Genomic DNA, 27,872 nt, shown 5'->3' on the forward strand with positions numbered 1-27,872 from the left:
ACACTTAGTCCCACCCCCGCTGCCTGCAACCCACTGGGAAAACAAGGAAACCCCCCACTTCATCTCACCCACAAATATTGTTCTCAAGAATTTCTGCCCCTCACTCCCGACCCACAGCCCCTGGTAGCCCAGCCCTGCTCTGCCAGTGCCCCTCACTCCCGACCCGCAGCCCCTGCTAGCCCAGCCCAGCTCCGCCAGTGCCCCTCACTCCCGACCCGCAGCCCCTGCTCCCCCCCAGCTCTGCCGGTGCCCCTCACTCCCGACCGCAGCCCCTGCTCCCCAGCCCTGCCGGTGCCCCTCACTCCCGACCCACAGCCCCTGCTAGCCCAGCCCTGCTCTGCCAGTGCCCCTCACTCCCCACCCGCAGCCCCCTGCTCCCCTCCCCCAGCCCTGCCGGTGCCCCTCACTCCCGACCCGCAGCCCCTGCTAGCCCAGCCCTGCTCTGCCAGTGCCCCTCACTCCCGACCCGCAGCCCCCCTGCTCCCCCACCAGCCCTGCCGGTGCCCCTCACTCCTGACCCGCAGCCCCTGCTAGCCCAGCCCTGCTCTGCCAGTGCCCCTCACTCCCGACCCGCAGCCCCCTGCCCTCCAGTTCTGCCAGTGCCCCTCACTCCTGACCCGCAGCCCCCCTGCTCCCCCCCCGCTCTGCCAGTGCCCCGCACACCCGACCCGCAGCCCCTCATTTTATTCATGGCTCTGCCCTTGTTCAGGCTGGAACCGCCAGGTGCTTTGATGACTCCGCAAAGGGGAGAAACGTGCCCCACTCCCCCCGCTGGGCTGTGCTGGGCCGGGCCAGGCCAGGGGCTTTTCCCGACCCTGCCGCGTCCCGGGACCTCGTGCGCCCCGGGGCTCGATGAACAGACTCAGCCCCTGGGAACGGACCGTCCCCATCCGCCTGCGCTCCGGCTCAATCCCTCCCGCCCCCGCCTGAGCCAATGGCCGGGCGCTAACCTGGGCTGAGCTGCACCAATAGCGCACGGGCCCCCCCGGCCCTTAACGAGGCGTTAATTAGCGGGGCCGGGGCCTCTCGCCGGCAGGATGATGTGCGCTGCGCTGGGCCCGCCCCCCAACTACCATGAGCGGAGAGCCTGGGCCCCCCCGCAGAGACCGGTACCGGCCTGGGCCTGGGGGCTGCCAAAGGCCCCTGGGAGATTCCCCCCCGTAGCCCTGTGGGGCCCGGTGGGGGCTGGACTATGGGGGAGGGGGGCTCCCTGCCCCACCCCCAGTGAACCAGGCTGGGCCCTGGGCCCAGCCCCCCCCCCTTGCCCAGGCCAGGTTCTCTGGGTCCTGAGCACTTGCTGGGGTGGGGGCAGCCTGTGCCCATAACAAGCTCCCCCCTAAGGCCGGGGCTGGAACCCAGGAGTCCTGGGGCTGCCCTGTGGGGGCTCCCTGCTGGGGGACAGGGCCCAGGTTGGGGTCCCCCAGCCCCAGGAGGCAGCTCAGCCTGGCCCCATGGCGCTCGCTCCCCTAGGGAGTGTGGGGGGGTCCAGGAATCCCCCCTGCCCCCACGGTGGGGTCACGCCCCTGACCCCCAGGTCTCTCAGCAGCTGCAGGCAGAAGAGAGACGGGAGCCGCTGAAAAGCAAGAACAAGGGCCCTGGCGGGGACAAGGGGGCCAGGAAGGTGAGTTTGGAGCCCGGAGGGGCGGGGGGCCCATTTGCTGCCTGTGCAGCACCCACCACCCCCCGTCCCGGGGGCTGCAGCCTCGAGAGCAGCCGGACGGGCCCTGAGGCGACCGAGCGTGGCTCCCAGCTCTGCTGCTGCTGCCCAGGACCCCACATCTGTGCCTCGGTTTCCCCACCTGTCCATGGGGAGAAGGAGCCTGTGCAGCCTGGGAGCTCTGTGGGGCAGGGCCCTGATCTCGCACCTGGCACGATGGGAGGGGTGGGTGCTACCGTAACGCACCTAATAGACAGGCATTCTCCAAGCTTGGACCGTGCAGGGACGGGTCACAGCGGCTTGGAGGGGTCCCCCCATGGGGGGCAGGAGGAAGTAACTAAGGAGGCCCCCAGTTGGGCCAGCCCAGCCTTAGGGGCAGCAGGGGCTGGGGGCATGTGCCTCTGGCCAGTTGCTGCGCTCCTGGGGGGCCTGGGCCGCTCTTGGGCGGCGAATCCCGGCAGGGTCTCGGGGTGTCGGCCAGGACGCCGGGGTCCTTCTCCCAAACGCCCCCGGGGCTGAGGGGCCTGGCTCTGTGTGGGGCTGCCAGGCTCTGGGGGGCTCGGGGTCCCAGACCCGTCATCCTAGGGTGGCTGGTCCCCCCCCATGGCAGCTGGGCACTGATGGTCCCTGGGGGACCCCTGCGGCACTGCCCCGGTGGGCTGTTTGGGGGTGCGGGGCTGGTGGCGGCTCCCGCCCACCCCCCTCTCTCTTGCAGAAGAAGCCGCAGGGCAGCCGGGTCCGAGAGGCGGCGCCAGAGAAAGCAGCAGCTGTTTGCTCCAGGATCCCGGCGACCCCCGTCCTGCAGAGAGGTAGGGGCCTGGCCGGAGGGGTTGGGCCGTGGGGTGGGAGGCTGGGGGCTCAGGTGCAACCATCCCAGCACCCCTCCCCCCCAGGGCCCCACAGCCGCAGGAGCTGCACACCAGGCAGCCCACAATGCGCCTGCCTCTGGGGTGGGGCGGCTGTTGGGAGCCCCCAGCACTGGGATCAAGGGGCCAGGACTCCTGAGGGAAGGTGCCTAGGGGCTGGGGAGCCATGAGTGAAAAGTTGGTTAGTCCCCTGCCTGGTTCTGGCCGTGGCTGGTGACCCGTCTCTCCCCGCGGGGGGGGGGGAGCAGGCGCTGGGGGGAGCGTGGCCGGTGACCCGTCTCTCCCCGTGGGGGCGCTGGGAGCGTGGCCGGTGACCCGTCTCTCCCCGCAGGGGGGCTGCCCGGGGGGGCCCAGGCGCTGCTCTGCCTGCCCGAGGCGCTGGCCGAGGAGCTGAGGCAGGCGCTGGTCGGCCTGGGGATGGCCCTGGAGCAGGACTACGCCTGGGACATCTTCACCAGCCTGATGGTGCGTGCGGGGGGGCTTGGCGGGGCAGCGGGGCCAGTGGGGTGGGGTTAAAGGTCACATGACGGTGGCTTCCCAGCTGCCCCATGGCTGATGTTCCTGGGGGAGGGAGCAGCTTTCTGGGGGGTTGGACAGGTCAGGACCAGCCCCCCCCCCACGACTACCCCCATGATGAAAAATGGGGATCCCCCCAGGAGCAACCCCAAGGCTCCAGCTGACTCCTGGGTCCCATCCTGGCTCTGGGAGGGGAGTGGGGCCTAGGGGTTAGAGCAGGGGGGCTGGGAGCCAGGACTCCTGGGTTCTCTCCCCGGCTCTGGGAGGGGAGTGGGGCCTAGTGGTTAGAGCAGGGGGGCTGGGAGCCAGGACTCCTGGGTTCTCTCCCCGGCTCTGGGAGGGGAGTGGGGTCTAGTGGTTAGAGCGGGGGAGGGGGACCGGGAGTCAGGACGCCTGGGTTCTCTCCCCGGTCTGGCCCAGCTCCGTGGCGTGTCCCTTCTGGGCCTGGGCTCGGCCGCTGCCCCGTCCCCACGTGTGGCTCCCGTCCCCAGAGGAAACAATCCAGCTACGTCTTCCGGAGCTGGGAGGTGCCGCGCGCCCTGACGGCCGAGATGCGGGCGCTGATCGTCGACTGGCTCGTGCAGGTGCACGTAGGTATCGGTGAGACCCCTCCCCCGCGCCTGGCACCGTGGGGTGCCTCAGTTTCCCCCTGTATAAAATGGGCAATGGTGCCCCCCCGTTGCCCTGGTGACGGTTGCCCCGGTGCCCTGGTCCCCCAGGAGTACCTGGGCCTGGCGGACGAGACGCTGTACCTGGCTGTGTACCTGATGAATGCCTACATGAAGGTGGCGCGAGTGCGGGTCCCGGCCCTGCAGCTGCTGGGCATCACCTGCCTCTTCCTGGCCTGCAAAGTGGAGGAGTGCACCGTCCCCGAGGTGAGGCAGGGCGCCCGGACGCCTGGGTTCCTCCCCAGCTTGCCGAGGGGATTGGGGGCTAGTGATTAGAGCGGGGCGGGAGGGGAGAGTCGGGGGCTGGGGAGTGACAGTCGGGGGCGGTGTCGGGGGCCGGGAGGAGAGTCGGGGGCTGGGGCCGGGAGGGAGAGTTGGGGTGGCGTCGGGGTGGGGTGACAGTCAGGACGTAGGCGTCGGGGGTCAGGTGGGTGGTGTTGGGGCTGTGGGGTGACAGTCAGGGGCCGGGAGGAGAGTCGGGGGCTGGGAGGTGACAGTCGGGGCAGTGTCAGGGGCCAGGAGGAGAGTCAGGGGCTGGGAGGTGACAGTCGGGGCGGCATCGGGGCGGGAGGGGAGAGTCAGGGGGGCGGGGGTGCCAGTCAGGGGGCGGTGTCAGGGGACCGGGAGGGGAGAGTCGGGGAGAGTCGGGGCGGCGTCAGGGGCCGGGGCTGACAGTTGGGGCGGCGTCAGGGGCCGGGGCTGACAGTTGGGGACAGCGTCGGGGTGGGTGGGAGGAGAGTCAGGGGCGGGGTGACAGTCAGGGGATGGTGTGGGGGGCCGGGCGGGGAGAGTCGGGGGAGGGGCCGGGGCTGACAGTCGGGGTGACACCCCCCCCCCCCCCAGCCGGCCGAGCTCTGTTTCATGGCCGAGGACTCGTTCAGCCCCCGGGAGCTGCTGCGCATGGAGCGCAAGGTGCTGTCCCGCCTCAACTTCCAGCTGGGCTACACCAACCCCCTGCACCTGCTGCGGCTGCTGGGCGCCCTGGGCCGCTGGGCCCCGCAGGTGAGTGCCGGGGCCGGGCCCTGCCGCAGCCCCAGGCTCCTGGGTTCCCCCCCAGCTCTGGGAGGGGAGTGGGGGCTGGTGGTTAGAGCGGGGGGCTGGGAGCCAGGACTCCTGGGTTCTCCCCCAGCTCTGGGGAGAGAGTGGGGTCTAGTGGTTAGAGCAGGGGGCTGGGAGCCAGGACTCCTGGGTTCTCCCCCAGCTCTGGGAGGGGAGTGGGGGCTGGTGGTTAGAGCGGGGGGCTGGGAGCCAGGACTCCTGGGTTCTCTCCCCGGCTCCGGGAGGGGAGTGGGGGCTGGTGGTTAGAGCAGGGGGGCTGGGAGCCAGGACTCCTGGGTTCTCTCCCCGGCTCTGGGAGGGGAGTGGGGCTGGTGGTTAGAGCAGGGGCTGGGAGCCAGGACTCCTGGGTTCACTCCCGGCTCTGGGGGAGGGGGGTCTAGTGGTTAGAGCGGGGGGGCTGGGAGCCAGGACGCCTGGGTTCACTCCCCGGCTCGGGGGGCGGGGGGCTGGTGGTTACAGCAGGGGGGGCTGGGAGCCAGGACTCCTGGGTTCACTCCCCGGCTCTGGGGGGAGAGTGGGGTCTAGGGGCGGGCGAGGGGTGCTGGGTTTCCTGGCAGTGGGACGGGGGGGGTCTGTGAATCGGTCTGACCCGTGGTCCCCCCCTAGGTCCATCACCTGGCCACGTACTTCCTGGAGCTGTGTCTGATGGAGGCGGACTGTGCGGCCTTCGAGCCGGCCCAGCTGGCCGCGGCTGCCCTGGGCCTGGCGCAGCGGGTGCAGCAGGAGGCGGGTGCCGGGGGCTCGGGCGCCGGGCCGGAGGGCTCCACGCAGCTCTGCCTGTACAGGTGGGTGAGACGGGTGCAGGCGGCACTGCTGTCCAGGGGTCTCGCTCTGGCGGGCTGGGGCCCGGGTGGGCCACGGAGCCACAGCCCCCGCACCGGGCAGTGGGGTGGGGGGGTCCCCGTGCCAGGCATTGGGGAGTACAGGGGTCACTGGGTGGTGGTGGGGGTCCCCATGCCAGGCAGTGAGGAGTATGGGGGTCACCCGGTAGTGGGGGAGGGGGTCCCCGTGCCAGGCAGTGGGGGAGGGGGTCCCCGTGCCAGGCAGTGGGGAGTATGGGGGGGGTCACTGGGTGGTGGTGGGGGTCCCCATGCCAGGCAGTGGGGAGTATGGGGGGTCACCCGGTAGTGGGGGGGGTCCCCGTGCCGGGCAGTGGGGAGTATGGGGGTCACCCGGTAGTGGGGGGGGGTCCCCGTGCCAGGCAGTGGGGAGTATGGGGGTCACCCGGTAGTGGGGGGGTCCCCGTGCCGGGCAGTGGGGAGTACGGGGGTGACCCGGTAGTGGGGGGGGTCCCCGTGCCGGGCAGTGGGGAGTAGGGGAGTCACTGGGTGGTTGGGGGGTTCCCACGCTGGGCATTGGGGAGTACGGGGGTCACCCGGTAGTGGGGGGTTCCCACGCTGGGCATTGGGGAGTACGGGGGTCACCCGGTAGTGGGGGGTCCCCGCGCCGGTGACGCCCTGCCCCCGCTCTCGTTGCAGCGAAGAGGCGCTAGGTGCTGTACATCGCCCCATGGCCAGGGCCGCGCTCCGGGCCGGCGGCTCCACCCTCCAGGCTGTTTTCCTGAAATACTCGCGGCCCCAGAAGCTGGGGGCCAGCACCAGTCCGGCCATCGCCGGCTCCGACTACCTCGCCCGCTGCCGGAGCCCGGCGCCCTGAGCCCGGCGGGGACGGGCCTGGGCGTCTCCACGGCAGCCCTGCTCGGGGGGGCGCTGTGTCCCCCCCCGGCTAGGGAAGGGGGTCGGGCAGCTGGGGGGCAGATGGACAGGGATGGGGAGAGGGGGGCGCAGGGGGATGCCAGTTTTCTCTAAGCCTGTTGCTCCCCACTCGGCTCTGGGTGCAGAGGCCTGGGCCATGGGCCTGCGGCGGCCCTGAAGGGCTGGGATTGGGGGGGGACGCCTGGCCCCCCCGCACAGGCCTTAAAAAAAAACAAACAAACAAACAAACAAAAAAAAGAAGCTGGTGTGATCAGAACCAGGCCGTGCACGTGTGTCCAATAAAGTGTTTTAATCACCCTGGAGCCGGCTGCTCGTGGGGTGACTGGGGGGGGGGATGCCCTGGAGGCCCCCCCCCAGCTCTAGCTGCTCAGCCCTTGGCCCAGGCCACCAGCAGGGGGCAGGTTTCTGGTGGTTTCCCCAGGTGGGGGGACTCTGCCCCCCAGGGAATGGTTGGGTCATCGCTGGCGGGGCTCAGACCATGGTGGGGGTCCGGCCTGAGGTCCTGGGGTGCCAGGTGCTGCAGGTCAGGAGGGAGCGGCACCGGCAGAGCTGGGGGGGAGCAGGGGCTGCGGGTCGGGAGTGAGGGGCACCGGCAGAGCTGGGGGGGAGCAGGACTGGACTAGCAGGGGCTGCGGGTCGGGAGTGAGGGGCACTGGCAGAGCTGGGGGGGAGCAGGGGCTGCGGGTCGGGAGTGAGGGGCACCGGCAGAGCTGGGGGGGAGCAGGACGTGCTGCTGGTCAGGAGGGTGGGGCACCGGCAGAGCTGGGGGGGAGCAGGGGCTGCGGGTCGGGAGTGAGGGGCACCGGCAGAGCTGGGGGGAGCAGGACAGGACTAGCAGGGGCTGCGGGTCGGGAGTGAGAGGCACTGGCAGAGCTGGGGGGAGCCCAGGGCTGGGCTGGTGGTGAAGTGGGGGGGTGGATGCACATGCACACAGGGCCCCATTGTGCAAGGTGTCCTCCCCCCCGCCCCACATGCTCTCTCTGCTGTCTGCCTTCCCCCCCCCCCCAGCCCTGGTGGTGCTTTGGGGGAGCCCAGAGAGGCTGCAGCCTGTGACTCAGGTGTCCCGGGAACAATTCCTGGTGGGGGAGGGTTTGCAAAGGGGGGGTCCCCAGATTAATTCCCTGATCACTCCCCCCCACCACCAAAAAAAGGGACTCCTGGCTTTTTAACACGGAGCCATCTCAGGTCAGTGCTGCTGTGATGCGGCGGGATATTCCCACAATGCATCGGGGGAAGCTTTCCTGGTGCTGTTGCTGCAGAGCCAGGCAGCGCATCCTCGCTGCTCCCCCACCCCTGCCCGAGTGGCGGCCGGCCAGGGCCCCCCCAGCGCCCCGCATGGCTCGCTGCCCCTGAGCAGGGCCATGGCAGAGCAGGAGCGGGGCCAGGGTTGCCTGGGGGCTGGCGGGGGGCACCGGGCCCGCGCCCAGGGGGGCGCCACCGAGAGCGAGATCCAGAAGGCCGTGGAGTTCAAGGTGGACGGGAACCGGTGCTACAAGGAGAAGAAGTTCCGGGAGGCCATCGGGAAATACCACCGGGCCCTGCTGCAGCTCAAGGGGGTGCAGGGCCGGGCCGGGGCGGCCAGCCCGGAGCAGAGCCCGCTGGACCCGCCGCGCTGCCCACTCACCGAGGAGCAGCTGCGGCTGGTGGAGAGCACCGAGGTGGAGTGTTACGACAGCTTGACGGGTAAGTGCCGGCCAAGGGGCTGGGGGGGGGACGCACCTCATTTCCTCGCCTGGCACTTGGTGGAGACGCCATCCGGTGGGGGGACACCCCCCACTGCCAGGCAGACATGGGGCCGGATTCGGATCCCAGCCCTGTCCCCCCCTCTGAGGTCAATCCGGAGTCACTCCTGCTTGCGATGGGTCAGGGCTGGTTCTGATCCTGCTCCCTCCCTCCCCCCCACTCGCTGAGGTCACTCCGGAGTCACTCCTGCCTGCGATGGGTCAGGGCTGGTTCTGATCCTGCTCCCTCCCTCCCCACTGGGTCAGGGCTGGTTCTGATCCTGCTCCCTCCCCTCCCGCGCACTCGCTGAAGTCACTCCTGCCTGTGATGGGGCTGCTCAGTGGGGCTGGTGGGGGCCTGCTGTCCCACTGGGGTCAGTCTGGAGGTGGCCCTGGAGCCGGGTTGAGGATTGGACCCATGTGACACAGGGGCTTGCCCCATGCACAGCTGTTTACACTGTTGCTCTGTGCAGTCTGGCACTTCGCACGAGGGTTTCACTTGTGCTTTGCACCAGAAAACACTGGTGGGAGCAGCCAGGCTCCAGGCTTCTAGCGTCTCTCCACTGGCGTGTGGGGCGCCCCCTGCGGTGCCCTGCCAGCTGCCGGGGGGTCCGGGCCACAGATTCTGCTGCCCCCCACAACGTGTGCAGCCCCGTGAGACAGGCCAAGGGCAGCCCAGGGGGATGGGAGACCCGGGGTCCCACAGTTTGCAGCTCCTGAGGCCCCGGCCACGTGCACCCACCTATCCCGGAGCTGGGCCACAGGGGGGAGCCCCCGGTTCGGCCCAGGGACCCATCTCCTTCCATGGCTGGGGGAGCTGCCTCCTCCAGCCCCCACGCAGGGGGCTGAGGTGACGCGAGCTCCAGAGAGCAGGGCCCTGTGCCCCTGCTGGGACCCATGGGCGGGGGGGGGGGGGCAGCTGCCTGGGAAACTTTATTTTGTTTTCCAACTCCTTTAAATATCTATATTTTAATTGACACATTCTCTGGCCCAGCCCCTCACCTGGGACACTAGGGGCTGTGGGACGGGAGTGAGGGGCACCGGCAGGGCTGGGCTAGCAGGGGCTGCGGGTCGGGAGTGAGGGGCACCGGCGGGGCTGGGCTAGCAGGGGCTGCGGGTCGGGAGTGAGGGGCACCGGCGGGGCTGGGCTAGCAGGGGCTGCGGGTCGGGAGTGAGGGGCACCGGCGGGGCTGGGCTGGCAGGGGCTGCGGGTCGGGAGGGAGGGGCACCGGCGGGGCTGGGCTAGCAGGGGCTGCGGGTCGGGAGTGAGGGGCTCCGGCGGAGCTGTGGGGGGAGCCCAGGGCGGGGGAAGAAGGGGGCTGCAGGTTGGGGGTTGGGCTGGTCTTGGCCTAGGTCTGGGCAGCGCCTGGTCCGTGCTGCGGGGATGGACGCTGAAGGCAGCACGTCTTTCTGCCCACATGGGGGGCCGCGCGCCCCAGCCCCACTGACTGCCTCTGCCCCCAGCCTGCCTGCTGCAGTCGGAGCTGGTGAATTACGAGCGGGTGCGCGAATACTGCCTGAAAGTGCTGGAGAAACAGCGCAGCAACTTCAAAGCCACGTACCGGGCCGGCATCGCCTGCTACCACCTCGGGGACTACGCCCGCGCCCTCCTCTACCTGCAGGAGGCCAAGAGCCGGGAGCCCGCAGGTGAGAGCGCGAGTTCGCCCCACGCGAGGGGCCAGAGCAAGGGCCATGCATGGCCTATGTCCTGCTTCGGCACTAGGGGGTGCTGTGGGGCAGGGGCGGGGGCATCATAGGGTGCGGGGGGGCAGCAGGTGGGGCGGGGGCTCGGCAGGGGGCGCTGTGGGGCAGGGCGGGGGTGGCAGGGGGCGCTGTGGGGCAGGGACTCAGCAGGGGTGGGGCGGCAGGGGCTTGGCAGGGGGCGCTGGGGGCAGGGGCGCTGGGGGTGAGGGCTCAGCAGGGGCGCTGGGGGCAGAGGGTGGGGCAGGCAGGGGCTCGGCAGGGGCGCTGGGGGCAGGGGGCACTGGGGGTGAGGGCTCGGCAGGGCGCTGTGGGGCAGAGAGTGGGGCAGGGGCTCGGCAGGGGCGCTGTGGGGCAGCATGGGGCAGGGCGGGTGGCAGGGGCGCTGTGGGTCAGGGGGTGGGGCAGCAGGGGGTGCTGTGGGGCGAGGGCTTGGCAGGGGGCGGGGCAGAAGGGAGCACTGTGGGGCAGGGGGCTTGGGGCCGGTTTCACCCTCTCCTCTCTCCACAGACACCAACGTGCTGCGCTACATCCAGCTGACGGAGCTGAAGATGCTGCGGGGGGCCCAGCGGGCCGGCTACCAGGAGCTGATGGCGTAGGGCCGGGGCTCCCCCACACGGGGCCCTGGCCCCCAGCCCCCCCCCCCGGCCGGACCGAGCCCCCGGGGCAGATGCTCTGTCCCCTGCTCTCTCCTTTCAGCCCGTTTCCTTCCCCCTCGGCGGTGGCGGCTGGGGGGGGTGAGTCCTACACGCCCAACGCCCCGGCCCCCACGGACCCGCCCAGTTCTAGCCCTCACAATGGGGGGCGGGGGGGCTTCCTGACCCCACTGCTGGAGTGACCCCCCCAGGCCCATGGCAGCAGCCTGCGGGCTGCTCCAGCCAGCGGCAGGGGGGGCAGGTTCTCTCACCCCCCCCTCAAGTCTGGTGCAGGGATAAATTGACCCCGTAGCATCAGGCAAACTGTCCCCCATGGTGTGGGGGGGCATGTCTGTGGGATGGGGGGATGCCCCCCAGAACACACAAGCAGCCTGCCTGGCCCCCAGCCCCACAGTGGAGTTCGGTGGGGTGGGACCCACCTTCCCCCAGGGTTACCATGGCATCAGGAGGAGTGAGGGGAGGGGGGGCGTCTGCAGGTCCAGGGCCCCCACAGGGCCCAACTCCCCCTGCCCCGGTAAACCCCAAGGGGCCTGGGGCTCAGCATCCCCCCAGACCTCCAGGCACCCATGGGGGTGGGGCTGGCATGGAGCCCCTCCTGTCACCCCCCATGCCCCCCAATTCAGGGGGCAGAACCCACAGAGCGGCCAGCTGCTGCCCCCCTCCATGGGGCTGAGGGCACCCCCCCATTTCACAGCATGTCGGGGGGGCCCTGGGCTCGCTGCCCTCCATGCCAGGGCTGCAGCCTGCCCCCAACACGGGCTGCGTGGGATCCCAGGGCCCAGCCCGAGGGGGGGGCTACACCCCCACCCCCAGCTGGGCCCTGCAGGTGGGAGGCACTGAGGTGGGGCCTGTGGCTGGGGGGAGCCTGGGCTCTGGCACCAGGGGGGCTGCTCTGCTTTCTTGTGGAAGGTTTCTTTACCTGCCCCCCGCCCCCCAAGGTAGATGCTATAAAAACCATGTTGATTTTCTCCTGTCCATTTATTTCTGGTGGGGGGGAAGCCTCCTGCAGCGGACGGGGTGGGTGGGGGGCCACTGGGTGGGGGGCTGCCCGGCTGGGGCTGCGGGGGGGGATGAAGATGCCCCTGCCCAGGCCCACAGCATCTTGGCTTCTCCTTAAAGTGTCGGGGGCCTTGGCCCCAGGGGGCAGGTGGAGCCGGAAACCGGGCTGGGGTTTGCCTGAGTCTGCTGAGAGCCTGCTGGGCCGGGCCAGAGGGGGGGGGCTGCGCCCAGGGGGCAGGTGGAGCCGCAAACCGGGCTGGGGTTTGCCTGAGTCTGCTGAGAGCCTGCTGGGCCGGGGGGCGGGGGGGGCGGCTGCGCCCAGGGGGCAGGTGGAGCCGCAAACCGGGCTGGGGTTTGCCTGAGCTGGCCGGGCCAGGCCACGTGGCTTGGGGTGGGGGCGGCTCCTGGGGGGCAGGGTGCGTGTGGGTCACATCTCAGGCCTGCGATTCCTTCGCCCAGCCCCGCGTGTGGGGTGGGAAGCCCTGGGGTGCTCCAGCCCAGCTGGGGGGTGACCCCACCCCGGGGCCAGGGGATTCGGCTCCCAGTCGTACCCGCCGCAGGGCCCCCTGGGGGGCTGGGCGCTGCCCAGCCAGGCCGGCCCAGGGGCAGCAGGGCCAAGACGGGCGTTGGACCCAGGTGTCCTGGCTCCTGGCCCCTCCCGCCCCCCGGCCGCCCCACAGAAGGGAGGGGTCGGGCCCTGGCTGCAGAGGGGGAGACGCTGCATTTCCCAGCAGGGCCCAGCCTGGGGTGAGACCTGGGGGGAGGGGAGCTGTTCTGCCTCCAGCCAATCAGCAGCGATCTATGGTAACCATGGCACCACAGCTGCAATGGCATCTAAAGCGCCCCCCAGGGTGGGGAGTGGGGGCTAGTGGTTAGACCGGGGGGGGGGGCGGAGCCAGGACTCCTGGGTTCTCTTCCTGGCGCTGGGAGGGGTGGGGACCAGTGGTTAAAGCACGGGGGGGCCGGGGGCTGGGCACCCGGACGCCTGGGTTCTCTCCCTGGCTCTGGGCGGGGAGTGGGGTCTATTGGTTAGAGCTGGGGGGGGGGGCTGGGAACCCGGACACCAGGGTTCTCTGGGAGGTGAGTAGGAGCCAGGACTCACGGGCAGGGGGGCTGGCGAGGGCCCTGCCTGCCCCCTGGAGGCCCTGGGCAGTACTGCAGCAGGCGCAGAGGCTGGCAATTGTTGGGCTCGGGGGGCAGGACTGGGGGTGATCCCTTGGGAGTCAGGACACCGCAGCAAGCGCCCGGGGAGGGGGCTGCTCTCCTGGCCGATCCCACGGGGCCATGTGGCACGGCTGGGCTGGCCTGGCCCAGCACCGGTGCCGTCAGGGTTTGGCCAGGCCCCGCGCTGTGCAGGAGCAGGGCTGTGGCACGGGGGCTGGCGCAGGATGTGCAGGGGCAGCGCTGGGCACTGAACCCAGGTGTCCTGCATCCCAGCCTGACCCCTGTGGGGGAAGCTCGACAAACCCGGACCAGGGTGCGGGACCGGCTTCGCCCTGGGCAGCAGCAGACACCTGTGTGCGAACCAGCCTCTGAGCACCCCGTGCAAAGTTGAGGGGGCCATAACCCCTCCTCCCCCCCCCAACGTCCCCGGACTCCTGGGTTCCAGTCCCAGCGCTGGGAGGAGCTGGGGGCCAGCAGGTACAGAAGGGGAGAATGGGACAGCTGGGTCCCTGTCTGAACAGTCCCCATGCCCCACCCCAGAGGTGGCTGCAGCTCAGGGGTGGAGGGAGCGTGTCCCTGGATAAACAGCACTCAAGTCCCACCCCAGAGGTGGCTGCAGCTCAGTGCCCGGTGAGGGAGGGGCCCCTGTAAGCAGTTGGGGGGGGGCTCAGCTGCATGCACAGCTGGCGTGGAAATGCCACCTTAGTAACTGCGTTCATGGGGGACAAGCACCCCCTGCTGGCTCAGAACGGTTCTTTGGTTTTTTTAACCTTTCTTTTTTTTTTTTTAAACAAACACCACATGGAATTTAAATAGGGGTGGGGGTCCTTAACCCCCATCAATAAATACACATGCTCCCCTCCCCCACAATTCCCTTCCCAACCCCGCTCCTCGGAGGCAGCAGCTTCTCCCACAGCAAAGCCTTTGGAGCCGTTGGTGGGTGCGGTGGGATCTCAGCCCGCTGAGGGTGGGAAATGGGGTCAGCAGCAGGATGGGGGATGGTGGTACAGGCGCACAGTAAAGAGGTTGGTCCATCCAAGAGGGCCTCCCCACAGGTAGGTCTGGTGCCCCACGCCGGCTGTGGGGGGGTGTACATTCATGGGAGGTGCCCCGGACTCTGGGGGGTCAATGGGACATGTCGGCATCCAGGCTGTCAGAGTGCGGTGCCCCCCCGCAGAGCGGCACCGTGCTGTCCTGGCTCTGCCCCTCCATGTCTATGTCCAGCAGCGTCTGGCGGGCGCTGGGGGGGTCCGGCCGCTCCCCCCCGCCTCCGTCCAGCTCCCCCTGCGTCTCGCACCCGCTGCCCGGGGACGAGTGGTGAGTCCTTCCGAAGGAGACGAGTTTCCAGGGGTCGATGTGGGAGCGGGCGGGCGAGGGGCGTGGCCGGGGCGCGAACTCCAGGGTCTTGGGGCGCTCTACGGCCGGTTCCGTCTCGGGGGGCCTGCGCCGCGACGGGGGCGGGAAGAGCGCGGGGGGGTCCAGGGTCTCCTGGGAGCCTGTGGGGAGGGGGGGAGCAAACCAGCTTAGATGGCCTGGGTGACTGCAGCCCATAACCCCCCCCAGGCCCCCCCCACAAAGCTCCCCTGAACTATGGGCCCCCCCTCCCTCCACCTCACAGCCCCAACTTCTCACACAGCTGCCACCCCCCCCCGCACCACTCCCCAGACACCCCCCCCAGGCCCTCTAGGGGGAGCGGGGAGCCCCGACTCCTGGGGTCGAGCCCTGGCTCCGGCAGGGGGAGTGGGGCCTAGGGGTTGGGGGGGGCATGAGAAACGAGGGCCCACGGACCCCCCAACAGCCCCAGCACCTGGGAGGTAGCAGGTGGGGTCTCCGACAGGCTGGTGAGGTGAGTGGGCTGTGCTGGGGGATTGAGTGTGATAGATGCAGGAATGGGGGCAGGGAGGGGCTGAGGGGTGAGGAGGGGTGCTGGGGGCCGTGGGGAGGGGCGGGTGGGTCGGGTGGGCGCAGGCAGGGGCTGGGGTGAGGCGCAGGCAGGGGCTGGGGTGAGGAGGGGCCAGGACCACACCGGTGTTATCCTGCGCGGGGTGTGCGGTTCCCCACTCACCTGCCCGGGCGCCCCTGCTGGCCGGGCGGGCGCAGGGCCCCGTCCGAGGGCGTTCGCGGTGCCCGCGGGTCAGCGCCCGGGCGGCCGGCACGTGGGTGGGCGTCAGCGACTGGCGCGGGTCCTCTTGAAGCTCTCGGCCCGGAGGTCCAGCAGGGGTTGTGGGCGGGGGGGGCGCCGAGGGCCGGGGGTCCGGGGGGCGGCTCCTCGTCCGAGGGCAGCAGGGACTTGGTGGAGTTGCAGTCGGAGAGGGAGGAGAGCGACAGCAGCGTGACGGAGCTGGGGGGCCCCGGGTGCCCCCGGGCGCGGCCCCCCCGCGGGCACGGCCCCCGCCGGCCCCAGGCCCAGCTCCAGCAGGTCGCTGCCCAGCGCCACCGCAGCCAGGACGGAGGCGCAGCCCAGGAGAGCCACGGCGCTGCGCTTGTGGGGCCCGGCCCCCCGCGGGCCCTCGGTGCTGGGGGGCAGCTCAGCCGGGGACTGGGGGGCGCTGCCCTCCGCCTCCGCGTACTCCTCTGGGGGGAGACAGAGGGACGGGGTCAGGGTGGGGGCACAGCGACCCCCAGCCCTTGCCCAGGGCCCCCCCGCCTGGCCTTGCCCCCCAGCTCCCTGCTTCGGGGCCCCCCCACCAGGCCCTGCCCCCCCCAGCTCCCTGCTTCGGCCCCCGCCAGGCCCTGCCCCAGCTCCCTGCTGGCCCCTCCTGCCAGGTCCTGCCCCCAGCTCCTTGCTTGGGCCCCCTGCCAGGCCCTGCCCCCAGCTCCTGCTGGGCCCCCACCAGGCCTCGCCCCAGCTCCCTGCTTCAGGCCCCCCCCACCAGGCCTCGCCCCCCCCAGCTCCCGGCGTCCGGGGTGCTGGGCTGGGGGTGGCTAACACGGACCCTCACCCCCCTGCCGGAGACACCGAGGCCCCCGCCCCCCCCCGGGGCCTGGCCCCCCCCAGGCAGGAGCAGCACGTACCCATCTCCGTCAGGCTGGCGAAACCCCCCGTCATGGGGGCGCGTTTCGGGGACTTGCCGAGGTTGGGGGCGCTGGACGACCACTGCTTGCTGCCCTCGCCCAGAGCCTTCAGCCTGCGCGGGGGAGACGGTGAGACCCCCCCGCCGGTGCCCCTCACTCCCGACCTGCAGCCCCCTGCTCCCCCCGCCAGCGCTGCCGGTGCCCCTCACTCCCGACCTGCAGCCCCGTGCTCCCCCCGCCAGCGCTGCCGGTGCCCCTCACTCCCGACCTGCAGCCCCGTGCTCCCCCCGCCAGCGCTGCCGGTGCACCTCACGCCTGACCCGCACCCCCCTCCTCCCCATGCCAGCTCTGCTGGTGCCCCTCCCCATGCCAGCTCTGCTGGTGCCCCTCACTCCCGACCCGCAGCCCCCGGCTCCCCCCCGCCAGCGCTGCCGGTGCCCCTCACTCCTGACCCGCAGCCCCTTGCTCCCCCTGCCAGCTCTGCCGGTGCCCCTCACTCCTGACCCGCAGCCCCTTGCTCCCCCTGCCAGCTCTGCCGGTGCCCCTCACTCCTGACCCGCAGCCCCTGCTCCCCCATGCCAGCTCTGCTGGGGCCCCTCACTCCCGACCCGCAGCCCCCTGCTCCCCCTGCCAGCTCTGCTGGTGCCCCTCACTCCCGACCCGCAGCCCCCTGCTCCCCCCGCCAGCGCTGCCGGTGCCCCTCACTCCCGACCCGCAGACCCCGGCTCCCCCCAGCCACCGGGGCCGCTGCCCCTCACTCCCGACCTGCAGCCCCTGCTCCCCGCCAGCGCTGCCGGTGCCCCTCACTCCCGACCTGCAGCCCCGTGCTCCCCCTGCCAGCTCTGCCGGTGCCCCTCACTCCCGACCTGCAGCCCCGTGCTCCCCGCCAGCGCTGCCGTGCACCTCACTCCTGACCCCGCCCCCCCTCCCCCCTGCCAGCTCTGCTGGTGCCCCTCACTCCCGACCCGCAGCCCCTGCTCCCCCCCAGCGCTGCCGGTGCCCCTCACTCCCGACCCACAGCCCCTGCTCCTCCTGCCAGCTCTGCCGGTGCCCCTCACTCCAGACCCGCAGCCCCCAGCTCCCCCCGCCAGCTCTGCCGGTGCCCCTCACTCCTGACCCCCAGCCCCCTGCTCCCCCGCCAGCTCTGCCGGTGCCCCTCACTCCCGACCCGCAGCCCCCTGCTCCCCCCGCCAGCGCTGCCGGTGCCCCTCACTCCTGACCCGCAGCCCCCTGCTCCCCCCGCCAGCTCTGCCGGTGCCCCTCACTCCCGACCCGCAGCCCCTGCTAGCCCAGCCCAGTGCCTGTGGACATGCAGTTACCCGAATTGGGCCCAGAACCCCTCCCCCCGGCCCCCAGCCTGGCGCCCCTGGCCCCGTACCGCTCCTCCCCGCCGAGCCGCTCCTTCTGCAGCGTGGAGCTGGGCCCCCACGTGCGCCCCTTCTTCTTGTTCCCCGCCAGCTCCTCCTTCTTCAGCCCCGCGCTGCGGCCCCACGTCTGGCTGCCGGCCACAGGCGTCACTGCAAGGAGGGGGGTCAGCGGGACCCCCTGCGTCCTGGCCCAGCTGCCCACATTGCAGGCCAGGGGGGCGGGACAATTCTGGGCTCAGATGGGGGGGAGAGATGGACGGGGGGGGGCATTTCCCCAGCCGGGGGACACTGGCTCATAATGTGCCAGTTCTGGTCCTGGATCCGGGACAGGAGCCACAACCATTCCCCGGCCCAGCAGGGCCCAGCCCCCCCGAGCCTGCCTCTGGGCAGCCCCACAGGAGGCCTGGCCTGGCCTGAGACTGGGCAGCAGAGACCCAGCAAGGGAAGGAGGAATCATGGCAGAGCTGGGGGGCAAATTCACACAGGCGGCCTAGAGGGGTGAGGGGGGCGATGGGGGTGAGGGAGGGCGATGGGGGCTGGGGGGCTTTCGGGTACTCCCGGGGGGGCTCCGAGGGCCATGGGGGGCTATAGGGTACTCACGGCGAATGGCCCGCAGGCAGGAGCTGGGGGGCTATGGGGGTGAGGGGGCTCCGAGGCCATGGGGGCTATAGGGTACTCACAGCGGATGGCCCGCAGGCCAGAGCTGGGGGCTATGGGGCTATGGGGGTGAGGGGGCTCCGAGGCCATGGGGGCTATAGGGTACTCACGGCAGATGGCCCGCAGGCCGGAGCTGGGGGGCTATGGGGGCTATGGGGTGAGGGGGCTCCGAGGCCATGGGGGCTATAGGGTACTCACGGCGGATGCCCCGCAGGCCGGAGCTGGGGGCTATGGGGGTGAGGGGGCTCTGGGGGCTCCGAGGGCCTGGGGGGGCTATAGGGTACTCACGGCGGATGCCCCGCAGGCCGGAGCTGGGGGGCGATGGGGGTGAGGGGGGCTCTGGGGGGCTCCGAGGGCCGTGGGGGGCTATAGGGTACTCACAGCGGATGGCCCGCAGACGGGGAATGATGATGGGGCTCACGGGGGGGCTGGTGCCGTTGGCTCCTGGGCCTTTCCGCTTGTCCAGGGTGGGAGACGCCTGCACCGTGATCTTGTGTTGGAAGCCTGGGGGGAGAGAGGCCGGATCAGCCCCCGAGCCCAGCCCCCCCCCGGAGCTCAGCCCCCCGGAACCCCCTCAAGGCAGCCGCGGGCACCCTGCACTGCCGCAGATCTCCCCGGCCTGGCAGCCTGACACAGCTGCTATGATGCAGTGGGGGCAGGGTGGGCGTTACGGGGCGTATGGGGGATATGGGGCATAAGGGGGAGATATGGGGCGTACAGGGGAGTTATGGGGTGTACGGGGGAGATGGGGCGTACGGGGGGATATGGGGTGTATGGGGGAGTTATGAGGCATACGGGGGGATATGGGGCGTACGGGGGGTCAGTTGCTGAGATAACCAGGCCTACGAATGTACCCAACCGAAGCGCCGCTGGAGGAGAGCCGGCAAAGGTTGGCGAAGGCTCCCGCTGCTCCGTTCTGTGAAACGGTCGAACGAAGCGGTGAGGAGGCGCCGGCCCGGGAGCGACGGATTCCGCCCGAGGCCGGGCGAAGCTTGTGCCGGGCACCCGCGGCGCAGAAAACAAGGGACCAAACGGGTGGGTCAGGAATTGGGTCTAACCGGTGGACAAACGGAGGAGGCTGGATTGTTCCACCCGTCGCTGGTTTGGGGCCCAGGACAGAGGGCTGGGGCAGAACACGAGAGCGTCTGCTCTCGGGGCGGCTGTGGTGGGAGCGTTGTGGCTGCGACACCAGCCCCCCAGTCCTCCCACCGAGCCCCACTGGGATTCAGGGGAGATCCCAAAGAGAGTGGGGAGACGAGGGCCTGGCCCGAGCAGGACCTGTGCAGGAGGGGACCTGACCATGCCAGTCAGGCGGCGTCCTGGGACTGTTCTTAATGTTTCCTCTGAATACCGTGCGGGTGCCTCAGTTTCCCCTGTGCATTTCTTAAGTCTCCAGTGTGCATAAATGGCCGACACTCTGTCTCCTGGCAACTAATGGCCGGGCCCTTCCCCCTGCAAGGGGATGCTAAAGGTGTTGGAGACAGAGAGAGCAGGTGAGCTCCTGGCCCGGGAAAGAGACACAGCCCAGAGAGGAGGGGCTGGGGCGGGTGTCAGTCTGGAGCTGGCTGGGGACGAGGAGTGAAGTGCAGACGTGGGGGTCTGGCTCACTGCCCCCCAGAATGGACCCGGCCGAGGGGTCCCGTTCTCTGTACCTACAAGCTCTGTGTTAGACCCTGTTCCTGTCATCGAATAAACCTCTGTGTCACTGGCTGGCTGAGAGTCACGTCTGACTGCGCAGTGGGGGGGCAGGACCCTGTGGCCCCCCAGGACCCCGCCTGGGCGGACTCGCTGGGGGAAGCGCACGGAGGGGCAGAGGAGGCTGAATGCTCCCAGGAGAGACCCAGGAGGTGAAGCCGTGGGAGCTTCTTGCCCTGCAGACAGGCTGCTCCGAGGGAGAGGAGGCTCCCCAGAGTCCTGCCTGGCTTGGTGGGGAGCAGCTCCAGAGCATCGCCCGGGGACTCTGTGACATGGGTCCAGAGCAACACTGGCATGGCCAACCCGCCCGCCCAGAGCATCCCCAGTGGCTGAGCTGCCCCGGATCCTGAGCCCCATCTTCCTCCCGCCCCGCGTCAGGATGGTGCCGTCAGTGCCAGGGGCGTAGCTGGGCTGGTCCCCGGATGTGAGAGACGAGGCGGGAGGAGACGTCAGGAGCAGAGCTCTGCCAAGCTCGCCAGCTTGTGTCTCTCACCAACAGGAGCTGGTCCCCCACCCCCGCTCCAATCTCTCTTGCCCCTGATTCGGAACCGAACGAGAGAACTAACCCCCCAGCAAGAGACATGCACTGTGATGGGGCGCTGGCCCTACCCTGGCCTCTAAGGGGTTAATAGCGCCCTAGGGAGGTGGTGCAGGAGGTAGCCAATTAGAGAGGGGCTGAGAGAAACAGCCAATCAGGGCCCGGCAGGCCCATATAAAAAGAGCTGCAGGGCTGAGCAGGGTCAGTTACTCTTTGGTGCTGTAGGAGGGAGGCCTGGCAGTGGCAGTGGCAGTGGCAGTGGCAGTGGCAGTGGCAGTGGCAGTGGCAGTGGCAGTGGCAGTGGCAGTGGCAGTGGCATCCTGGCTGGAGCAGAGCTGCTAGCAGGGACCGGGGGAGCTGGGCGAGCTCCTGCCTGGCTGCTGGGATTTGCAGGCTGAGGAAGGGCGAGGAGGCTGCTGGGGCCATGGGGAAGTGGCCGGTGTCACAGAGGGTCAGGGAGTCCGGGCCCCGCGCCCCCCTCTTCCTGGGATTCACGGTGACTCTCAGCCGGCCAGTCAAGCAGAGCAAGTAGCTACAACCAGGACCCCTCAATCGAGTCCTTCTGGGGGTTCAGGGAGCTTAGACCCCAGCCTGGGGTTCCCTGCACTGCACCCCCCAGGCCAAACTGAAACTAAAAAGTTCCTCTAGCTGCTCTCTCCCCCCTCCCCCCAGCTCCTCCTGTCTTTGTCCAGTCTCCGGGGCAGAAGGTGTCACTTCTCCCCACCCCCCCTCGGCACAGCCGGTCAATCCGGGACAGCTGGGGAGGGGGCGGGACAGCTGGGGTGCAGCACGTGCCCCCGGGAAAGGGGAGTGTGGCTCACGGCAGGGCTGGGGGGCTGTGACAGAGGAGGCCGAGGTCCTTGGGGTGATGTGGGTCCAGGAGCAGATGTGACAGTGGGCGGAGCACCATTGGGTGACAGTGTGCCAACCTGCAGACCTGAACCCATGGCAGTGCGGGGTACCTGAGGGCAGGCTGATGCGGTTATGCGGTGCGGGAGGATGTGGGGCACAGGGGGGTGGCAGGAAGTGTTGCGGGCTGGGGGGTGCAGGGGGTACCTGAGGGCAGGTGATGTGGGTGGGCGCAGGGGCTGGCAGGGGCCTGCAGGGGCTACCTGAGGTCAGGCTGATGTGGGTGGGGACACAGGGGGCGGCAGGGGCCTGCAGGGGTACCTGAGGGCAGGTGATGTGGGTGGGGGCCGGCGGGGCCTGCAGGGGATACCTGAGGGCAGGTTGATGTGGTTGTGGGCGCAGGGGCGGCGGGGCCTGCAGGGGTACATGAGGGCAGGTTGATGCAGTTGTGGGGCGCAGGGGGCGGCGGGGGCCTGCAGGGGTACCTGAGGCAGGTTGATGTGGTTGTGGGGCGCAGGGGCCGGCGGGGCCTGCAGGGGATAGCTGAGGTCAGGTGACGTGGGTGTGGGCGCAGGGGCTGGCGGGGGCCTGCAGGGGGTACCTGATGGCAGGTTGATGCAGTTGTGGGGCGCAGGGGCCAGCGGGGGCCTGCAGGGGTACCTGAGGTCAGGCTGATGTGGGTGGGGACACAGGGGCCGGCGGGGGGCCTGCAGGGGGGTACCTGAAGGCAGGTGATGTGGGTGGGGGGGGCCGGCGGGGGGCCTGCAGGGGGATACCTGAGGGCAGGTTGATGCAGTTGTGGGGCACAGGCGGCGGGGCCTGCAGGGGTACCTGAGGGCAGGTGATGTGGGTGGGGCGCAGGGGCCGGCGGGGGCCTGCAGGGGTACCTGAGGGCAGGTTGATGCGGTTGTGGGGCGCAGGGGGCCGGCGGGGGCCTGCAGGGGTACCTGAGGCAGGTTGATGCAGTTGTGGGGCGCAGGGGGCGGCGGGGCCTGCAGGGGGTACCTGAGGGCAGGTTGATGCAGTTGTGGGGCGCAGGGGCGGCGGGGGCCTGCAGGGGTACCTGAGGGCAGGTGATGTGGGTGGGGAGCAGGGGGCCGGCGGGGGCCTGCAGGGGGTACCTGAGGGCAGGTGATGTGGGTGGGGCGCAGGGGCCGGCGGGGCCTGCAGGGGTACCTGAGGGCAGGTGATGTGGGTGGGGTGCAGGGGGCCGGCGGGGGCCTGCAGGGGTACCTGAGGGCAGGTGATGTGGGTGGGGCGCAGGGGCGGCGGGGCCTGCAGGGGTACCTGAGGGCAGGTGATGTGGGTGGGGCGCAGGGGGCCGGCGGGGCCTGCAGGGGTACCTGAGGGCAGGTGATGTGGGTGGGGCGCAGGGGGCGGCGGGGCCTGCAGGGGTACCTGAGGGCAGGTTGATGTGGGTGGGGGGCAGGGGGCCTGCAGGGGGGTACCTGAGGGTAGGTGATGTGGGTGTGGGGCGCAGGGAGGCCGGCGGGGCCTGCAGGGGGTACCTGAGGGCAGGTGATGTGGGTGGGGGGGGCCGGCGGGGGGCCTGCAGGGGGGTACCTGAGGGCAGGTTGATGCAGTTGTGGGACGCAGGGGGGCCGGCGGGGGGCCTGCAGGGGGGTACCTGAGGGCAGGTTGATGCAGTTGTGGGGCGCAGGGGCCGGCGGGGGCTGCAGGGGGTACCTGAGGGCAGGTTGATGCAGTTGTGGGGCGGCGGGGGCCTGCAGGGGGGTACCTGAGGGCAGGCTGATGCGGTTCCCGTCGCGCAGCTTGAGGCGGCTGCGTTTGAAGTGGCCCTTGCGCCCCTTGACCCGGGGCCGCTCCTGGCCCAGCTGGTCCATGAGCAGGTGCAGCTCGCGCTGGACGATGTCGATCTCGCGGGCGGCCAGCTCCTGCTCGCGCCGCCGCAGCTCCTCCTCCTGTGTCTTCTGCTCCTGCGCCGCCCGCAGCAGCTCCTCCTCCCGGCTCCGCAGCTCCTGGGGCACAGGGGCACAGCGTGGGGCGCGGGCCTGCACCCGGGCAGGGGGCTGTGCTATGCATGGGCAGTACAGAGGGTCCCAGGAGGGATCGGGGGCTGTGGGAGGCCAAGGGGGGGGGTCTGTGCCATGCATGGATGCTATGGAGGGTCCCAGGAGGGATCAGGGGCCGGGGGACCTGTGGGAGGCTTGGGGGGGCCCCCAAGGGGGGGCTGCAATGGGGGGGGGTGTCTCACTCACCTTTTCCTTCGCGCGCAGCTCACAGAACATCTGCTGGATCTCCAGCTTCCAGTCGTCCTGCAGTGAGTGGAAGGCGTCCAGGGCCATGGAGAACATGGCCGAGTGCTCGATGGCCACCAGCCGCCCCAGGATGCTCCCGAAGGGCGGCCGGGCGTGGGGGTCGGGGTCCCAGCACTCTGCGGCGGGAGAGAGAGTCAGCCGGGCCCCGGGGCACCCCTGGAGCCCCCCCTCCTGGTGCGAGCCCCCCCAGCCACACCCCGTCCCCCCCGGGCACTCACCTGCCAGCAGGCGGGCGAAGGGCTCGGGGCAGGTGGAGGGAATGGGCAGCGTCAGCTTGTTCATGGCCACGCCATAGGCCACGGCCAGCGCGTCGATCTCCCGGTACGGCACCTCCCCGGTCAGCAGCTCCCACAGCAGCACCCCGAAACTGCAGCACAGGGACAGGCTGGGCTGGCGGGGGAGGGCTGAGCATGGAGCCGGGGGTCAGGGTGACCCCCCCATCCCGCCATGCTGTGACCCCCCCCACCAAGGTTACCCAGCCCCTTGGGATCCAGCCCCCTCCCCTGGGGGCCCCCCGCTCTGCCCGGCCCCGGCACCTCCAGACGTCGCTGCTCTTGGAGAAGCGCGAGAGCCGGATGACTTCGGGCGCCATCCAGGCGTAGGTGCCGGCCGCGCTCATCTTGGTCGTCTTGTGCCACTCGCGCGCCAGCCCGAAGTCCGTGATCTTCAGCGTGCGGCCGCCCAGCTCCCCGGCCTCCATCTTCTCCAGGATCAGGACTGGGGGGCAGGAGAGTGAGGGGGTGTGAGGGGGCACCCAAGGGGAGGGGCCCAGGGTACCCCCCAAGCTGCCCTGTCCCTTGACTGCCCCCCCCTTTGCCCGGTCAGGGGCTGGAGGGGGTCTCAGCCCCCCCTTCCCCCAGCAGCACCCCTCCTGGGACCCAGGCCACAGGATGCCGGGGGTGCACCAGGGCTCATGCGTCTCCATAGCGACCATGCAGCCCCTGCTCAGGCCTGGGGCTGAAGTGGGGAGTCAGTGTCCATGGGCTGTGGGGGGCAGAGAACTGGGGCTCAGTGCTGGGGCGCAGCCACCTCCTCTGCCCCATGAACCTGAGCTACAGGGAGGGACTGACTGCTATGGGGCAGGGGCCTGTCCCCGCTAGGGGGCGCTGGCTCCCATCCGGCCCCAGGGCAGGGACTGGCTGGCTTGGGGGGGCGGGTGGCAGGTAATGGGGCACGGGGCCTGTCCCCTCTAGCAGGCGCCGGCTCCCATCCGGCCCCAGGGCAGGGCCTGGCTGGCTGCAGGGAATGGGGCGGGGGCCTGGCCCCTCAGGGGACACAGGTTCCGATCCCACCCCAGGGCAGGGCCTGGCTGGCTCGGGGTGTGTGGCAGGGAATGGGGTAGGGGCCTGTGCCCTCTAGGATGCCAGTCCCATCCTGGAACACCTGCTTTCCTGCCAGCAGCTGTTCAACGTGTGAAGTGAGCTTGGCAGGTCTCAGTGCCTCCCCGTGGTGTGGCCCCCACTCGCACCCCAGGGGCACCCACATGCCTGGGGGAGTCAATCCTCGGGTGGGGGGGCCACCAGTCTGGCCCTTTGTCCCGGCGCTGCCCCCCTGCTCCCCCCTGGCCCCGGCACTCACCGTTGATGGATTTCAGGTCGCGGTGGATGATGGGCACCACGGCCTCGTTGTGCAGGTAGTTCATGCCGCGGGCGATCTGCACGGCCCAGTTCACCAGCACGTGGGGTGGCACCTTCCTGCCGGCCAGTGCTCGGTTGAGGGCGCCGCCCCGGGCGTACTCCATCACCAGGCACAGGTTGGGGGGCTGGAGGCACACGGCCTTCAGGGCGATGATGTTGGGATGGTGCAGCATGCAGAACAGCCGGGCCTCCTGCCGGACGCTCTCGGCTGTGGTGCTGATGTCCTCGTCGGGGTCCTGGCGCGCCGCCTTCACCGCCACCTCCTCCCCCCGCCACACGCCCTTGTAGACCTTCCCGAAGCCCCCCACCCCGATGATCTCGTCCAGCAGCAGCTCCTGGAAGGAGATCTCCAGCGGCAGAGGGTAGGGACCACCCGGGGGGCTGCTGGCCACGTAGTCACAGGGGAAGACACCCACCCTGTCCTCGATTTTCCCCGTCCACCAGCCCTCGTCTCCCGACACGGTGGAGTCCTGGGAGAGAACCTCCACCAGGTCGCCGCGCCGCAGCGTCAGCTCCTCTTCCGCCGCCGCCTCGTAGTCGAAGACAGCCGTCCAGAAGGGGTTGGCTTTGTGGTTCCACCCCCCGTCGCCGTCCTCCGGCCCATCCCCGGCCTCCTCGCCAGGCAGCGCCTTGTGCCCAGCCTCCATCCTGGGCCCTCCGCCGTGCCGGCCGGCCTAGGTGGCTGCGTGCTGCTGGGACATGCTTCCGTGCTCTGAGCGGGGACAGCCGCCCGCCTTCGCTGCCCCAGGGATTGGCCCCCGGTGCCCGCTCCCACCACGGCAGCAACATCCAGAGCTCCCGGCGCGTCGCCTTCGGCTGCAGCCCGGCAGGCGTGGGCCGCAGGTGGGTGGCTGGCGCTGTGGACTAACCCCTGCAGCACAAGGCACAGTCAGAGCAGGGGCCTTCCCTGGAGCCTGGCTGGGTCCCCCCTGCACCTCTCAATTGCGTTGCTTCCCTTTGAAGCGAGGGACCGGCGCGTCCAGCCTTTGCATCTCCGGGTGCCGGCTCTGCCCGGCCGTGGCGCTGATTCGCTCAGAAGAAAGGAGGCCTTATGCTTTCTTTGAGGACAGGTAAATAGCTGAGGAGCTGCCCCGCGTGGACGGGGAGCGAGGGCCCGGGGCCCGGAGCCGCGGCTCCACCGCAGCTGCCCTGGCTGCACCAGGGACCAGATCGGAGCCTCGTCTCTCCCAGGCTTGGGTCTGGCTCTGTGAGGCTAGAGGTGCCCACCAGCCCGCGGGCGCTTGCGATGGGTGCCCCGGGGTGCAGGGCACGAGGGCTCCAGCCGGCGAGGTGGCAGGGCGGGACCCGGCGCCAGCTGGGACACATCCACTTCCTGCCACCCAGCAGCTGGCAGAGCGTTCGCCTCACCTGTTCCCGGCTGGCACCGCTGCCCGGTGCGCCCGCGCCCTGCCCCGGCCCCGGCCCGAGGGGGTCTCTGCGCCCGGCCCCGGCCCGTGGGGGTCTCTCCGCCCGCCCCCGGCCCCGGCCCGTGGGGGCCTCTGCGCCCGGCCCCGGCCCCGGCCCGTGGGGGTCTCTGCGCCCGGCCCCGGCCCGTGGGGGTCTCTGCGCCCGGCCCCGGCGTCTCTGAAGGGAATCCAGCCCCGCGGCACCCCACGGCTGGCAGGCGGAGGGGGCACCCCACGGAGAGCTCAGCTCGCCTCGGTCGTGCCCGCAGCCTCACCGCCGCCGGGAGCTGCCACCTCCGGGCCCGCCCCGGGCACCTTCCTCTGCCGCACCGGGGGCGGGGGGCGGCGGGGGTCACCCCCCCCCAGCTGGTTCTGCAGCGGCCGCCGCCTCCTCCCCCCCGGGCTTGCAGCAGCCGCTCGCCCCGCTGGAGATGGGGTGCGGGGGGGTCCTGGCCGCGGGGCGCAGCCCCCCCTCAGTGCATCTCCCGCGCCTCCCCCCGCGCCCCTCCCCGACTCCTCTAATGGTGCCCGGGCTCCGCCGGGGCTGTCAGCTGGTCTCGGGGTGTCCAGGGACCCGGCGAGCCGCCCCGGTGCAGGCTGGGACTTGTAGTTCTCTGGCAGGGGGGTGATGTGGGGGGAGCCCAGGCCCGGCGGTGCCCGCTGCCGCCTCCTGGCCCAGCCGGCGGGCGGAGAAGCTGGGCCAGGTGGGGCAACGTGCCCTGCTCTGGGGTGGGACGGCCAAGCGCCCAGCCGGCGGAGCGGCCCCCACGCCACAGCGGCGCAGCTGAGGCCAGGGCCTTCCCCGCAGCGTCGAAGCCTTTTCCCCGGCGCCTCGTGCCGGTCAGCAGGGTGGCAGCAAGGCCCCTGCCACGGGCCGAGGTCACGAGAGTCGGGATAAAAGCGAGCGAGCGAGTGAGCTGGCAAGGGTGTGACTGGAGAGCAATCCCCCAGCCCGGGCTGCGCCCAGCTGGCCTCCCCCGGCCCCAGCCGGGTTCCTCAGACGTCGGCCGCTAAGCTACGTCATGCGTGTATCTGGGTGTGGAGGTTCGCTCGGCTCAGCACCGGCGCTGCAAATAAACCACCAGTAAACAGCAGTCCCGGCCCACCCCAGAGGTGGCTGCATCTTGATGCTGGGCAAGTGAGCCCTGTTTAAACAGCTGCTACACGCCAACTCAGAGGCAGCTGCAGTTCAGCCCTAGGTAAGTGCTGCCTGTGCCCTGTCGCTGAGCAGCTGCCACGTTCCACCCCAGAGGTGGCTGCATTGCAGTGGCTGAGAAAAGTGCTGTATTGTTTAATCTTGAAAGTTGTTACTACTTATGGGCATGACAGTAGCACCCAGAGGTCCCGACTGAGCGGGGGGCGCCCCCGTAGGGCTGGTTGGTGCACAGGGTGAGAGATGGTCCCTGCCCTGAACAGCTCAGCGTGTCGGTATCCCGTGCACTAGAGAAACATGAGTCCACGGCAGATTTTCTGGCATCTTAGCAACAACGAGGCAGAGCAACGTGCTGATTACAGGATTAGTGTTCTCAGCAGGCGGAGGTTACCGCAGCCACAAGCGCACAGACCAGACAGGCATCCCGTGTCCTGCCGTCCTGACCCCCAATCTGTTCCCAACCCACATGCGACAGAGCCGAGGAGAGTGCCTTCTGGTCCCGGCTCCCTAGCCCCCCAGTGGTACCCCCGGCTCTCCCGTGGCACTCTGGGAAA

The 27,872-nt window shown here is 70.5% G+C and overlaps 4 protein-coding genes across 8 annotated transcripts; 2 read left to right on the forward strand and 2 right to left on the reverse strand.

The window, feature by feature from the left end:
- The first annotated feature begins 953 nt into the window (after positions 1-953).
- LOC120388739 (cyclin P) lies at positions 954-6,693 on the forward strand. Of its 4 annotated transcripts, none has more exons than XM_039510785.1 (9): positions 954-1,109; positions 1,547-1,621; positions 2,373-2,466; positions 2,855-2,988; positions 3,531-3,639; positions 3,759-3,914; positions 4,551-4,709; positions 5,373-5,551; positions 6,245-6,693. In XM_039510785.1, the coding sequence occupies exons 1-9, from the start codon at positions 1,038-1,040 to the stop codon at positions 6,572-6,574; spliced, it is 1,308 nt and encodes a 435-aa protein (XP_039366719.1). In that variant the 5' UTR covers positions 954-1,037; the 3' UTR covers positions 6,575-6,693. The 4 variants fall into 4 exon arrangements, with proteins under 4 accessions (XP_039366719.1, XP_039366718.1, XP_039366720.1 ...); XM_039510784.1 differs by having other exon boundaries at positions 956-1,109; positions 1,544-1,621; XM_039510786.1 differs by having other exon boundaries at positions 956-1,109; positions 1,544-1,621; positions 3,531-3,633.
- Positions 6,694-7,498: 805 nt separating this feature from the next.
- On the forward strand, positions 7,499-11,399 carry TTC9B (tetratricopeptide repeat domain 9B). Its single transcript, XM_039510256.1, has 3 exons — positions 7,499-8,164; positions 9,667-9,849; positions 10,414-11,399. The coding sequence occupies exons 1-3, from the start codon at positions 7,843-7,845 to the stop codon at positions 10,500-10,502; spliced, it is 594 nt and encodes a 197-aa protein (XP_039366190.1). The 5' UTR covers positions 7,499-7,842; the 3' UTR covers positions 10,503-11,399.
- Positions 11,400-13,510: 2,111 nt separating this feature from the next.
- On the reverse strand, positions 13,511-14,273 carry LOC120388789 (mitogen-activated protein kinase kinase kinase 10-like). Its single transcript, XM_039510874.1, has one exon. The coding sequence runs from the start codon at positions 14,271-14,273 to the stop codon at positions 13,848-13,850; it is 426 nt and encodes a 141-aa protein (XP_039366808.1). The 3' UTR covers positions 13,511-13,847.
- Positions 14,274-14,798: 525 nt separating this feature from the next.
- Positions 14,799-26,130, reverse strand: LOC120388410 (mitogen-activated protein kinase kinase kinase 10-like). 2 transcript variants are annotated; one of them, XM_039510222.1, is made up of 8 exons: positions 24,701-26,130; positions 23,659-23,839; positions 23,063-23,489; positions 22,582-22,822; positions 18,143-18,265; positions 17,116-17,254; positions 15,738-15,850; positions 14,799-15,011 (listed from the first exon to the last, which is right to left on the reverse strand). In XM_039510222.1, exons 1-8 carry the CDS (start codon positions 25,404-25,406, stop codon positions 14,890-14,892), a joined length of 2,052 nt encoding a protein of 683 aa, XP_039366156.1. In that variant the 5' UTR covers positions 25,407-26,130; the 3' UTR covers positions 14,799-14,889. The 2 variants fall into 2 exon arrangements, with proteins under 2 accessions (XP_039366156.1, XP_039366155.1); XM_039510221.1 differs by having other exon boundaries at positions 14,799-15,296.
- Between the last annotated feature and the right edge of the window lie 1,742 nt (positions 26,131-27,872).

The sequence above is a fragment of the Mauremys reevesii genome, linkage group 22 (assembly GCF_016161935.1).
Source record: "Mauremys reevesii isolate NIE-2019 linkage group 22, ASM1616193v1, whole genome shotgun sequence".
NCBI classification, from domain to species: Eukaryota; Metazoa; Chordata; order Testudines; family Geoemydidae; genus Mauremys; species Mauremys reevesii.

Bases quoted from the DNA above. Each gene is read 5' to 3' on its own strand.
- TTC9B (XM_039510256.1), top strand. From the start codon at position 7,843: ATGGCAGAGCAGGAGCGGGGCCAGGGTTGCCTGGGGGCTGGCGGGGGG. The intron at 8,165-9,666 runs GTAAGTGCCGGC...CTCTGCCCCCAG, and splicing joins GTGTTACGACAGCTTGACGG to CCTGCCTGCTGCAGTCGGAG. The intron at 9,850-10,413 runs GTGAGAGCGCGA...CTCTCTCCACAG, and splicing joins CAAGAGCCGGGAGCCCGCAG to ACACCAACGTGCTGCGCTAC.
- LOC120388739 (XM_039510784.1), top strand. From the start codon at position 1,038: ATGATGTGCGCTGCGCTGGGCCCGCCCCCCAACTACCATGAGCGGAGA. The intron at 1,110-1,543 runs GTACCGGCCTGG...CAGGTCTCTCAG, and splicing joins GGGCCCCCCCGCAGAGACCG to CAGCTGCAGGCAGAAGAGAG. The intron at 3,640-3,758 runs GTGAGACCCCTC...CTGGTCCCCCAG, and splicing joins GCAGGTGCACGTAGGTATCG to GAGTACCTGGGCCTGGCGGA.
- LOC120388789 (XM_039510874.1), bottom strand. From the start codon at position 14,273: ATGGGCTGCAGTCACCCAGGCCATCTAAGCTGGTTTGCTCCCCCCCTC.
- LOC120388410 (XM_039510221.1), bottom strand. From the start codon at position 25,406: ATGGAGGCTGGGCACAAGGCGCTGCCTGGCGAGGAGGCCGGGGATGGG. The intron at 23,490-23,658 runs GTGCCGGGGCCG...CCTGTGCTGCAG, and splicing joins AAGAGCAGCGACGTCTGGAG to TTTCGGGGTGCTGCTGTGGG. The intron at 17,255-18,142 runs GTGAGTACCCTA...CCCTCCTTGCAG, and splicing joins CCGTCTGCGGGCCATCCGCT to TGACGCCTGTGGCCGGCAGC.